This window comes from Takifugu flavidus, chromosome 1 (assembly GCF_003711565.1).
Source record: "Takifugu flavidus isolate HTHZ2018 chromosome 1, ASM371156v2, whole genome shotgun sequence".
Classification (NCBI taxonomy): Eukaryota; Metazoa; Chordata; class Actinopteri; order Tetraodontiformes; family Tetraodontidae; genus Takifugu; species Takifugu flavidus.
In genome coordinates this window covers 14,135,588-14,149,029 of record NC_079520.1, presented here as the reverse complement: position 1 = coordinate 14,149,029, position 13,442 = coordinate 14,135,588, and the positions used below count along the sequence as shown (strand labels likewise).

Below are 13,442 nucleotides of genomic sequence, written 5' to 3'. Positions count from 1 at the left end.
AAGAAACAGAAGGAGAGAGAGAGAGGGACACACACACACACACACACACACACACACACACACACACACACACACAGATAGACAGAGAGAGGGAGACAGAGAGATAAATAGGCAATGGTGATTGCATTGGTGTTGTTATAGGCAGATGAGGCCTGTATGTGTATATGATGTGCCATTCTCAAGTGATGGCAGAGTCAGAAAAAAAGGAACACACAAACCTGGAAAAATATCAGGGGCTGAGAAATGCTTGTGAGTCCCAGGCTGGAGGAGTCGACATGTTTACATGTCCTTGAGCAAGAATCCCAATTTGCATTGGATATAACACATGTTACAAGAGAAATGTTAATATTTTGTCTTTGTCTTTGAGGTGTTTTTTTTAACCATGTCAATCAATAAATCTTTATTTATATAGCGTCTTTTACAATCAATATTGTTTCAAGGCGCTTTCCAGAATCCCAGGGCCTGACCCCAGACAAGCGACAGTGGCAAGGGAAAACTCCCCTTTAACAGGAAAAAACCTTGAGCAGGACCAGGCTCATGTAGGGGGACCCTCCTGCTGATGGGGGGGCTGGGCAGAGAGGAGAGGAGGGAGAGGAGAGGAGAGGAGAGGAGAGGAGAGGAGAGGAGAGGAGAGGAGAGGAGAAGGAGAGGGGAGGAGAGGAGGAGAGGAGAGATGTCACATACAAAAATACACTATTTATACAGTGGGTCAGCGGGGCCGGAGGTCATCAAGCAGCTCCGATGTCGGCGATACCTGTAAATGAATGGGGGGGGGGGGGGCACAACTACACAGGAATCATCATAACTACCGGTAGTCTGCTTGATGAGGAGGAGGAAAGGAGAGGAAAGGAGAGGAGAGGAAACCATGACCCAGTGGGGTGACAGAGGCCTGTCAGGTGATCATGTTTCTGGACCCCGGCAGCCTTGGCCTATAGCAGCATAGTAAGATGTTACCTAATGATTAGACGACCCCCTAAGTATGATAATCTGTCTGTGTATGATAGTAACTGGAACTACTGAATTAGTAACAATAAGCTTTTTCAAAGAGGTAGGTTTTAAGTCTGATCTTAAAAGTAGCGATGGAGTCAGCCTCCCGTACCTGGACAGGGAGCTGGTTCCATAGCAGGGGGGCCTGGTAGCTAAATGCTCGGCCCCCCCATTCTACTCCTAGAAACTCTGGGAACCACAAGTAGACCAGCATTCTGAGAGCAGAGCGGTCTATTGGGCTGGTAAGGTATCACTAGCTCCTCCAGGTAGGCTGGAGCTAGGCCTCTGAGGACCTTGTAGGTCAAAAGAAGGGTTTTAAAAATGTAGGTATAAGATCTTTTAATATTCAATGTTCAAATGACATCTCTTCATTTTCAAACTGTGGGGACTGTGGGCAAAGACCAAAGAAAGAATATGCTCCAGAAAGGTTGACACCAGTTAGTTTTAATTTATTATCTTTACATGGTGGGTTTACGATTTTTTTCCGAGCACTTCTTAAATTTTTGATTTTTAGTATAATTATTTTAGAAGAATTTTAGTACTTCTGGCTTTACCATGAAAGAAAGAAAACACGCAGTACCGGCGTTGGCCACTAGATAGAGGTCTGTCACAGTCACACTGATGGTGTTGGATATGTTGGTCCAATTATTTCAATCAAACCGTTCAAACTTCGGAATAAAAATAGCTGATGACTGCTTAAAACTGTTTCATTTATCAAATGACGAATGGAATCTTATTGTGTTTTTGACTCACAGTTTGGTCATAACTGAACTTTTTGGAACCACAGATATTTGTGTGTGTGTGTGTGTGTGTGTGTGTGTGTTTTGCTATTTAAGTCAATAATGACATTTAACATAATAGAAAAGTGGCATAAACATTGATGAACACTGCACCCAGCATGATGGTCTTGCATGAATCCTGAAGGGAACATCAGAAGATTGATTCTGTGTTAACCATTAGCCTGGCTGTCAGATGGTCCACTCTGAGCAACAGACAGAAATGCTCCATTAAGTTGCCTGGTAACAGCCTAGAAACAGCTTTATCGCCCCCATATCAACCTCTTCACCAGAGGTCCATGGTCCAAAGTCTGCTGTTTCCAGTCGACTGGTACTGTAAAAGTTGGGCTGAGCATGTTGATTTTATGGATGGGATGGACTGTTTCCATCCAGGTCAATTTTGTTCTTTAAATACATCACATTTTTTAAAAGCCGGGATTTAAGAATGCAGAATAAAATGTTAATTACAGCAGCACAACAACAAAAAGAAAAGTAAAAAGACATTAAAAGGATGATTTAAATTTTCAATAAAACACACCATATTGCATAATCAAGAAATGCCATTAAAGCTGTTTAATAACTTGTAAAGTGCATTATTACGGTAATCTAAATCCCGCGCCTTCTTCCTTTCATTAATCCTAGAATCATTATTATCACTACCATTTTTGTTGTCCATGTTATTTTAATCTCCTTTCAACTATAGGGTCATATAAATAGCCTGTAATCAAGAAACGGTCCAGGTGTAACTTCGATGTGCGCATGCGTGCATGTGGGTCAACTATAATTGAAAAAGATGGGGGAGGAGACTGCTGATACAAATGGAAGATTTGTCACGTGACCCCGTCTGAGCTGAGTCGATGTAATGCGTGAGTATTCGCACACGCACGCACGCACGCACGCACGCGCACATCCCTATCCCTCCCGGCCGTGACTCACCGACCATATGGTGGATGCTGAATGGGCGGGGATTCCTTGCTAAGTTCTCCATCCCTTCCGTCTGCGTGCGTGTGTGTGTGCGTGCATGTATGTGTCCCCGCGTGTGTCATATAAAAGCATCACCGCTCTCTCTCCCACCCACAACCGCACACCTCGGACATCTCAGCGCATTCTGCAAATTGACGCACGGGATGCGCGTGTCTGACTGATAACGGCACAGCTACAACAGGTAGGCTTCAATCTTATTTTCCTCATTCGTAAAAAATCTTTTTGACCTCCACCAAAATAAAAAACTTAAGCTAAATCACAAGCTGAAGCTCAACATCACTTAACCTGCAAGTATAATAGGACTAACATCGTAAAATAATTTATCCACATGTCCTTATAATTAAATCACAATAAATAACTAAACAACCCCAAATTATTCTCTTTTGGAAGAGTTCTTACATTTTGGGTGAAATTCTTTGTTTCACAAATTCTTAACCTTGAGATTATCGGATACAGTCTTCATACGCGCCACCACAGCTTTGGATGAAAACATTAAAATAACAATTACATTTTACTCATCCGATATTTTCTTGTAAATATATTTTTAAGTTACAAAAAGTGTCACTCCAGTTGTTCACCCGTCGACCCGCGATGATCCCATATTGGTTGAAGCGACATTATCCTTCCGATGTTGGAACGCAATTTATTTTTACATTTAACACATTTTCTCCTACATTTTCTACTGATTCACTTTGTTTGTCTGATGTTAATTCATGTGCTAAATACTTTTAAATTATATTTCCGTTTGTGTCCTAGATCTCCTTTCTTTTCAAATAAATAACTAATTCTAAAAGGAAAAAACATCTCCAAACTCCTACTAAACTCTAAGGGACCTCATGGTATCGGTCCTGTAATTTCACCACAGCAAATAAATGTATGCACAAAATATATGGACTTTTTCCGTTATAAAGAACATAAATAATACACAATAGACTTCTACGTGAAATTTTAGATTAAAAAAAACATTGGCTTTATTTATCTGGCAGCCTATTGTCTAGATTAAAGCATCCCTTTTGGGATTAAGTCTACATGGTTTAATCGCTGTGTGAAATGATTTCGGTAATCCTATTTTCAAACTGAGGAAAATGTCTAAATGTGCAAAAAGGACGAGGCTTTTATTCATTAATTATCAAATGTCAAAATAGGACTTGAATTAAATTGGTTCAGTTCGTCATGTGTTTTCCACATACATATCTATATGATGCTTTTGTTTAATCAACAGAGAATCAGCATCATGACCAGATCTGTGCGGGAGGATCAGGTGTCAGTGGCGTCAGAGGAGCAGCCCACAGGCGGAGACACGGAGAGGGGAAGAGGAGGCGGAGAGGAGGAGGAGGAGGAGGATCACCTCCACCAACTGGAAGAGGAAGAGGAGGACGATGAGGAAGAGGAGGAGGAGGAAGAAGAGGAGGAGGACAGTGAGAACAAACCCAAGAGGCGCGGGCCAAAGAAGAAGAAGATGACAAAAGCACGCCTACAGAGGTAACGCATCCTGGTTCAATAAAAACCTTTTGCAGTTTTCTACCACCTGATCCAAAATGTATAGAGACGGAGAGTGTCCTGCAGGGGGCAGTAAAAACATTACTATATACTCTATATGTGGGATCATCAGAACATCCGGAACTGACTGTACACTAAAGAGAAGCCAAGTGGGTGACAAATGTAACAATCTACTATCAAAAATCTAATATCATAATGACCACATTTTCATTTAGCTATGTTTAAGATCTTTCTATACTCACTGATGTGGAGCCACCGTTGTCTCCCGTGTCTGCAGAAGCTCAGAATGGATAAACAGATTACAGTCCTAACTTTTATCTTTTCTTTTATTAATCAACTCATTCAATATGAAAAAAGTAATTTGCAGGTGCGTTTATGGAAAAATGCAAAATTCGGGTTGTCCAATATTCTGGAAAATGACCCTTTTAATAACATTTTTTAATGACATCTTTAGTTTTTATTCTGACCAGTAGATGCTAAAAAGCATGACACACTGGATCTTGATGTTTTGTTCCGTTAGGGTATTTTCAAGTATTGTTTTACTTGAGCCAATCAAAGAGAGGTGAGGGATCTATTTCTTCTCTTAGTTTTTTTATTTAATTTTTAAGTCTCTTTTCGATTATCTTTCTCTGATATCTATACTTTTTAATGTGAAATATCGTGTAGAATTTGATTAAATTACAAGCTAATTTGTGCAAATGATCTAAGAACGTTTTTCATTTTTTATTCGTTTTAAGTGAATCTATATTTTAATAGTTTGCCGTATAGTTAAAAATCTTTACTGTTTCTCAGTGCAGTTCATTGATAATCTTATTTAGCAGTCTCCCTCTGGCTCAGGTATTTACTGCACAACTGTGTAAACAATTTCAGTACTAACGTTAAGACAAAGGTTAAACCATTTGCTCACATGATTTTACACGCAGATGACCAACATTAACAGTTTACAGATATGATTGTAAAACGTTCTGTTTCCTCAGGTTTAAGGTCCGTCGAATGAAAGCGAACGCCCGGGAGAGGAACCGCATGCATGGGTTAAATGATGCTCTGGAGAGTCTGCGGAAGGTCGTCCCTTGTTACTCCAAAACACAGAAACTGTCAAAGATAGAGACACTGCGCCTAGCAAAGAACTACATCTGGGCCTTGAGCGAGATCCTGCGCTCGGGCAAAGCTCCTGACCTTATGAGCTTTGTCCAGGTACTCTGCAAAGGTCAGAATCTCCTTCACTTTAAAATCCTATTATTGTGATTAAAAGTGATATAAAACCCATAATAAACAAGAGGCAGTAGCACGCAGCCTTACACACATGATAAACATTTGAGTGTTTCCTTAAGGTGTAGTAATTTTAGCATTCTAGTCATAGACTTCTAGTTCACTAAAATAACAAAAAAGAGCTCTGTAAATACAATTATCAGAGTTATTGCTTTAAATTTAACCACATTTCATTATTTCTAGCAGAATTTAATGGTAAAAGTAAAATGTCGTAAAATGTCCAGGGTACCACACATTTAAATTAAATAACATTTTATTACCCAGTGTATAATTACACAATAAAAAAGTACAAAGAACATGAATACATCATCAGCAGAGAGTTAATGTCATTCCCCAGTTTCTTAACAGCGATTAAATTAACAATTCAATTAATTACAACTTACAATTCATATAGCCTCTGTTGAAATAAGTCTATTACACTATTTACCGCTGTTTCCTCCTCATTCTCAGGTCTATCGCAGCCAACTACCAACCTAGTGGCGGGCTGCCTACAGCTGAATCCTCGGACTTTCTTGCCAGAACAGACGCCTGACCTTCCCGCTCATCTTCCTTCAGCGGGTGCCGTTGCTTACCCGGGACATTTCCCCTTCCAGAGTCCTGGGCTCACAGCTGGGCTGCCCAGCCCACCCTATGGTACCATGGAGCCCTCCCACATCTTCCATCAGGTCAAGGGTCAGTCCTATGGCACACTGGAGCCCTTTTTTGACAGCGTATTGATGTCCGATGGCCCGGCGTTTGACCCCCCGCTGAGCCCACCACTCAGCATCAACGGGAACTTCTCATCTTTCAAGCAAGAAGCTGTTGCCGTTGCCGACTATGACAAAAGTTTCTCCTTCAGTGTACACTACGGGGGAGGGGGACCAGCAGGACATGCTGCCCTATATGGGGGTGGGGGGGCCAATCCACGGTGCAGTGAAGTGCAGGTGGACACCCTAATGGGTTTTGATGGACACTCACACCATGAGCGGCTAATGAATGCTCAGCTAAATGGCATTTTCCATGATTCCTGAGGAAGCGGCAAATAACGGACAGTGAACCATGACAAGGGGAAAAATGCCCATTGAGGAAACGTTTTGTGTATTTCTTTTGTTTTATATGCTGTCTTTCTTTCCATCTTTCCATGTTTATGTCTGCATCAGGCTGTAGAATACCTCTGTGCGGTCATGACATCAGAGATGGTTGTGATGACATCACGCAGATGATGTAATAACTCTTTGTAGTGCTTTATCCTGCAGCAAATGATCCCTTAATATACTACTGCTGTTTATAGTATCATATGAAATCAGCAATAATCATTAAAAACTATGCAATTTTGTAACAAAAACCCAAACTGAGCTATGCTCCTATGATAATTCAAATGTTAAATGAAAAGATTTCTCTATTTTTGGGTTAGTATGTTAAGGTAACGTTAAGCCAGTATTGGGCTGAAGTGGTCATATTTTTCACGTATTTTTTTATGTTTTGCTTTTTAAAACCTGTTTCTGTAGCTTTCTGTCAACATTTCTTGTAATTCATGTTTTATAAATATAGATGTTTATAAAAGCCATCAATTACAAACTGTGATTCATCTGTCAGTGGCAACACAGCAAGACAGTGCATCTTTGTTTAGGTCTGATCCATGCCCATTATTTTCTAATGCATGTACGCTGAAATACCAGACCAGATGATAGGAAATGCCTTGTTTATGCATTTGAAATGGAGCTGCAGGTGGTTATCCAAATGGCAGCTTAATGGCTACAGCCCTCTCTTTCATATGTTGATAAGTTCAGTGAGTTGAGCCCAGAGCTTGTATCATGGTGTCGTTTCCATCTTCATGCAGGGAGAATAGAGAAAATTAGTTTTAGCAATTTTTAGGGGGCAACAAATTTTTATTATTTGTCAGAAAATCTTGGCAATGAGACATATAAAAAAAGACTAAAATAAGAATTTCCAGTATAGTGAAATTATTCCAGAAATCATGGTTTATTTATCCCAGGTTGATAATTCAGTTAATTCATTTAAACTAAAACAATATACATACAGTCATATCCCAATAAAGCTGCTGCATCTTTAAACCATTTGAACAGTTTAAGACGGCAGACTCACCAACAAGAACATCTGGGTCTCTGCCACCAGGAGCTCCTCCACTGATGATCTCTGAGTCAGTTTAACAGATCCGCGACCCCTGACCCTTTGCTCAGGATCATAATCTGCCCAGGTAGCTTGCCTTCACTCAGAAGGCTAACTTATATCTCTCTAAACAAAGCGCTATATATGCACCCCATCATCATCATGGTGTTGGGAAGAAAAACTACAGACAAGGCAACTCAACTAATTTTTAGCCTATTCCTCTTGTGATGGAGACAGTTCTAACCACTGAGGCTCAGTGCTCAGCTGTGACTAAACAAATAACTAAATAGCTGATTGAGCCAAAATAGGTTACGCCAATAGAGCCTAACAATTGTAGAATATATTTCATGGGAAGTTGGTTGTGATTCTTAGTCTTCATTCTCAACCCTCTTGACTAAAAACACAAATAAATATTGGGAAAAGCCATGTAGTGGTTTTGATGTTACACCAAAGGACAACCATATCCCTCTAAGCTCGAAAAAACAAGACAGAGGTTTCTTAGAGATCTACTGTTTTGTGACACAATATTATAGGAAGTGGAGCATAAAGACTTAAAGTTTGATTAAAACCATCAGCAGAAAACACATATCCCTTCACAGAGCAAACCTTGTTAACATGTTAACCACATTATCACAGTGTCTGAGAGATAAACCCCAATTACTCTCAGTGTCTGTGTGTGTGTGAAGGACACAGATGTTCATTCTGCAGGCAAAATTTTAATTTATGAAAATTATCTTGTTTATGCATGAGAGCCCCTCAATTTCTGCTGCTCTCCTACTGTGTGTGTGTGTGTGTGTGTGTGTGTGTGTGTGTGTGTGTGTGTGTGTGTGTGTGTGTGTGTGCATAAAAGTCAACAGGGACAATATGGTGGCCATATCCCACCATTTAGCATCATGGTTGAAATGGGCCCACTATTAAAATGATAAATATGAATCCAGATACTACAATACCAAAAAATATCTCAAACCAAAAAGATTTGTTTCCCCTAGCTAATTCTTCATTAAGGAAATTTCTTGTTAAATATTAAAGGCTGTTAATTTCTAAAAATCACTCCTTTGGTAACAGTGGTTTTATTTTTTGGGAGAGGGGTGTTGTGTTTCATCCTGTTGGCTGATCACGCCAGCCTAAACGCAGCCATCTGCTAACTTGGTGGACAACGGTCTTTATGTTTTAGCCAGGGTGCCCCATTTGGTTGGTAGTTATCACTTTACAATTATATACCAACAGCAATAAGAAATACAAAACTCCACGCAATGATGTATTAATTAGATATGAGTTATCATCATTGGTATTTTATATAATATTGATTTTAAAAAATAGGTAACTACGCTAAATGTCTGAAGTACGACCACTTTTGATTCTATTGTAGAACAGTCTTGAATGTGGTGGTTTGATGTTGTTGAATTGGCTACTTAATTTTGCCACACAATTAGGCTTTGCAGTTAATGACACAAGAATTTTTTTTAATCTTAACATTTAGCTGCACTGTTGGACCTGCAGACAATCACATTCCCAATTAAGTAGAGTATTTGTGTAAATGTAACATGATTGGCATTTAAAAGACGAAGAAAGGACAGATGTTCACGCGTACACGAACGACCTTCCGCGTGCCCGAATAGAGTAAGCTGGCGCTTGTCACCATAGCGACGGAACCCGGAAACAAACCGTAACCTGCCCGTGGTGATCAGCTTAGTGCGTAATTATCTGTCCTGTGTTCTGTTATGTTTACCAGATAGAAAACAACACGAGTTTCGTTGTTTTACTTGATGTTTCGTTGAGCAATTTGGCAAACATGGCGGAACCTGAGGAGGAGCTACAAGGCGAGGATGGAGGCAGCGCGAAGAAGGTACAGAAACGGAGTAGAAGGAAGAAGGAGAAGCGGAGGGAAGAGGAGCCGCAGGTGCTGGAGGAAGAGAACCAGAGGTGTTTGTAAAAAAGTTTCTTTCAAATGCTCTACACGTGTTTTCCAGAGCCCTGGTTATTTTATACTAACCCTATACATCATTGGACAAGGACCTTTTTGGATATATTTTAAATTCTATCTAATAGTCCCAAGTCAGCACAGCTAGAGGATTTCAAAATAAAAGCACGACAACAAATACTCTAGGTCTAATTTGTTGCCATTATGGCGGCATCAGCTCATCACTTTGCCCACTGTAAGATTTTATTCAACAATAGTTTCATTTCTGATTGGATATTTAAGAAGTAATGTAGGTTATCTCGTTGTCACTGGCCTGTTATACTATTAATATGTCTAAATTAGAGGATTGTCCTCAGAATAAATGTGCACTTGAACTAGCTTGGCAGATTACACAGATATGATATATATTTTAATCTATGTCAGCATGCGTGTAAATATATATTTAAGTGATCATTTATATCACTGAGGCCACCTATTAATTTGTGAGTCACTTATATTATCAATATGGGTATGTAATTTAAAACCTTAACACATACAAAGCATAGGCAGCTAACTGTTTTGTGATATATTTATTAATGTATGTTTCCATATAGCGATTGTGTTCTCCTGCGAGGGATCTTCAAACTGGGGAAAAAGAGTCATGATGTCTTGCTCACCCGAACCAGACTAACCTGGACCCCCATCGTTCCAGAGACCCCAACAGGTGACACACACATGCAAACGCACACACATATTTACATATTTCAATTTTTATTGTCTCATTAGAAACAATAAATATTCAACATTCAGCTGACGAAAAGCACAGTTAACATAATTAGCACAGCCACATAAACTCAAAATATCTACATACCATATTACATTTTTATACATTTTTAGATAGTATCTTCGCACCAGTAGCCAGTCATGGAAGGAGTTACCTCTGTGACATATTTATCTGCCTGTATTCAGGCAGAATTTACATCACATAATCTGCATGAAAAGCTTAAATGTGTGCACATTCTCATGACCCTTAACACAACAGCTATTTTTGAGGACATCACTGTCAAATCTAACCCAATATAGTTGTAGTATTGAGGTACATGCACCTAAAACCTTTGAAACATTGTTAGTCAAGGTTATTGAACTTGAAATAAACAAGTATACTCCAAAATCTTATGTGTGTGCATGTTGACTGTGAGTCAATCTGTTTTGTTGTATTTCATCCAAGCTAATATCATTAAGCCAACATTCTATGTGTATATATCCGTGAGTTGGCAGTAGTATCGAACAGTTGGTTCAGTCTATGGGGGGTTATTAGTGTCTCTCAGTGTGAACAGATTAAAACACGTACACGCACACACAAACACACACACACACACACACACACAAACACACACACACACACACACACACACACACACATGGATAAATGGAAAATGACTTTTTTCCTGTTGTATGCACATTCAAAAATCATTTGCATCATAAAACATAAACTCTATGGGAGACATAATCTTGATCCACCTTCATCACCTTTTGATGCCTGTCTGCAATGGCAGATTGTATGTCAAATTTCAGGTGATATCAGGCTTTATATTAATAAATTTACCCATTAAATCTTTATAGGGCTCACTCAGGTTAGGGCTCCAAAATTCAAGAGTAGCTTAGTGAGAATGAGGCAGCACTTTGTCTTATAAAATTGTCTTTCATTAAAATAAATTGGAAAGATTTAATCACACAGTTTTACTTCAGTAGGTTTTCCCATTGAGGACCAAATCCAAAACCCAACACTGTGAGTGATGACTCATTTAAATAAAGGCAAGAACAACAATGACAAGTAAAATGAACATAATTTTACTGCCCTGATTTGGCTAGATTTTTAAAACAAGTAGTGGTGACGGTAGTGAGTAGTAACATGACGTGTGTGTGCGTGCATGCGCACGGGCGTGCATGTGTGTTTGTAAATTAGGATCCATAATTCCCACAGCGAGCCACATGGCCTGGTCACCACGGGACCGGACTGCCACTGTGTGTGTGTGTGTTTGCTTTTGTGAGTTTTAGATTTTTTTTTTATTTTTGTGTCATCGTATAAGTTTGTGTGTTTATGTGCCTGTGTGCACAGTGGGTCATCAAGGGCATGATGGGAAACGTACCACCATCTGGAACCATCCAGCACACCTGTGACTTGAAATACGCTCTCACTGTGTGTGAGCGCTGTGACTCTGTGTGTGTCATCGAATCACATTAGATAGATTCCGTGAGACGGAAGAACTTCCATTCTGTCCTTTAAATTTCAGCAAATCATATTGATATCACTTGGCCTTTTTTTGTGTATTTTTACACAAATGAAATGCTATTATTTTGCTTTCCAAGCAACAATTAATGAACAATGCATAGATTCTCATCATCATCTATTTATGTGCATTTTCATGTAGGTTTTCATATGTTAAATAGAAGGTCTAATATACATAATATGGGATGAAGTCAGTGGGCAGAGAAAGTCACATCAGTATGGAGTGTCATACTGTTGCCCTGACATGGAGGCTGGCCTTTCTGGGTTGAAGAGGGATGGGTGGTTTGGGGGTATTTGGTATTCAAAATCAGCACGGAGCAGGATTTAAGGGAGACAGGAGGGGACTTAATCAGCTCTGTTTCCTGTTGGTACATCCCCTCTGAGGTGCTCAGAGTTGTTCAATATCTACTGTCAGTCTTTTTTTTATCTTTTCTTTGTAGCTTATTTTTTTGATTTTTTACTTGTCACGATCAATTACCCAGCAGTTTGTCACCTGTTATAGAGATCTTGTTCTATAGTTTTGATATTCGCTTATTCAACACACATGCTAAATAGACATTGTATAGTCTTACCAGCAAGAAACCTAAATATTTTTTACACGTGTGCCCAAAAGGGACCAAGATTGTTGAAGATGCAAATAAAAGGTCCATAAACAGTATTTTGGTGGTTTTCACAAAAATAGTCAAAGGAACAATCTTATTCCCTCAGTTTTAATAGATCGATATCTATCTATCTATCTATCTGTCTATCTATCTATCATCTATCTATCTATCTATCTATCTATCATCTATCTATCTATCTATCTATCTATCTATCTATCTATCTATCTATCTATCTATCTATCTATGTGTGTTATGTAATTCTGACAGTATTGTCTGAGCTCCGCTGACATTATCTTCGGAGGATTAGTCTGACACGGACCAATCACATCTATCACATTTTACAATCCCTCTCTGATTACACTCATGTATTGACAGGTGCAAATATGTGTTCTGCTGATCAGTGGATTAGTTATAATTCCAAGAAGTTAATTCTGTTGTGTAATACTGCTGCAGACAAGCCTCCTTGTGTACTGTAATAAGATGCTCCAGGCGCCATCAATGCAATTTTAAAAGGGCAGTTTGTTTTCAGAGCACTTCACCATTCCAGGGTCTATGATTCACTCACGTCACTTCCAATAACACACTATCAGTGAGGGGAACTGACAGAATCAAGTGGTTGAACACTTCATCCCTGATGTTTAATAACTCTTCTGTTGGTGCAGGTGAGCCGTGCACGCTGCAGCCCGGTGTGGTGCTGCTTCAGGATGTGTTTGCGGTGAAGGTGAAGCGGCGTCGAGCGGTCGGGCAGCAGACTGGGGGAGCCTTTTTGGGTTTGGCTCTGTTCTACTGTAGGAGGAGAGGGAGGAAACTGGAGGAGGACACGCTGCACCTCCATAACTCCTCCTCAGAACACACGCATCGCTGGTACAGCACCTTAAAGGAGCAGCTTCAAGGTCTCACACACACACACACACACACACACGCACACACACACACACACACACACACGCACACACACGCACACACACAGACACTTGCTTCAGCCTAATCTGCTATTCCTTTTCAAACAAATTAATACTTTCACT

The 13,442-nt window shown here is 39.8% G+C and overlaps 2 protein-coding genes across 3 annotated transcripts in view; both read left to right on the top strand.

Annotated features, from left to right (window-relative positions):
• The first annotated feature begins 2,777 nt into the window (after positions 1-2,777).
• neurod1 (neuronal differentiation 1) lies at positions 2,778-7,062 on the top strand. Its single transcript, XM_057047408.1, has 4 exons — positions 2,778-2,928; positions 3,970-4,229; positions 5,225-5,454; positions 5,967-7,062. The coding sequence occupies exons 2-4, from the start codon at positions 3,982-3,984 to the stop codon at positions 6,524-6,526; spliced, it is 1,038 nt and encodes a 345-aa protein (XP_056903388.1). The 5' UTR covers positions 2,778-2,928; positions 3,970-3,981; the 3' UTR covers positions 6,527-7,062.
• A 2,199-nt stretch (positions 7,063-9,261) lies between these two features.
• Positions 9,262-13,442, top strand: part of cerkl (ceramide kinase-like) — a 17,478-nt gene continuing 13,297 nt past the window's right edge. For both annotated transcript variants that reach the window (XM_057038505.1, XM_057038498.1), the window contains exons 1-3: positions 9,262-9,548; positions 10,140-10,249; positions 13,080-13,310. In XM_057038505.1, coding sequence (XP_056894485.1) covers positions 9,418-9,548; positions 10,140-10,249; positions 13,080-13,310 — 472 coding nt within the window. In that variant the 5' untranslated portion in view covers positions 9,262-9,417. The remainder of the gene's footprint in view (positions 9,549-10,139; positions 10,250-13,079; positions 13,311-13,442) is intronic.

Bases quoted from the DNA above. Each gene is read 5' to 3' on its own strand.
- neurod1 (XM_057047408.1), top strand. From the start codon at position 3,982: ATGACCAGATCTGTGCGGGAGGATCAGGTGTCAGTGGCGTCAGAGGAG. The intron at 4,230-5,224 runs GTAACGCATCCT...CTGTTTCCTCAG, and splicing joins ACAAAAGCACGCCTACAGAG to GTTTAAGGTCCGTCGAATGA. The intron at 5,455-5,966 runs GTCAGAATCTCC...CCTCATTCTCAG, and splicing joins TGTCCAGGTACTCTGCAAAG to GTCTATCGCAGCCAACTACC.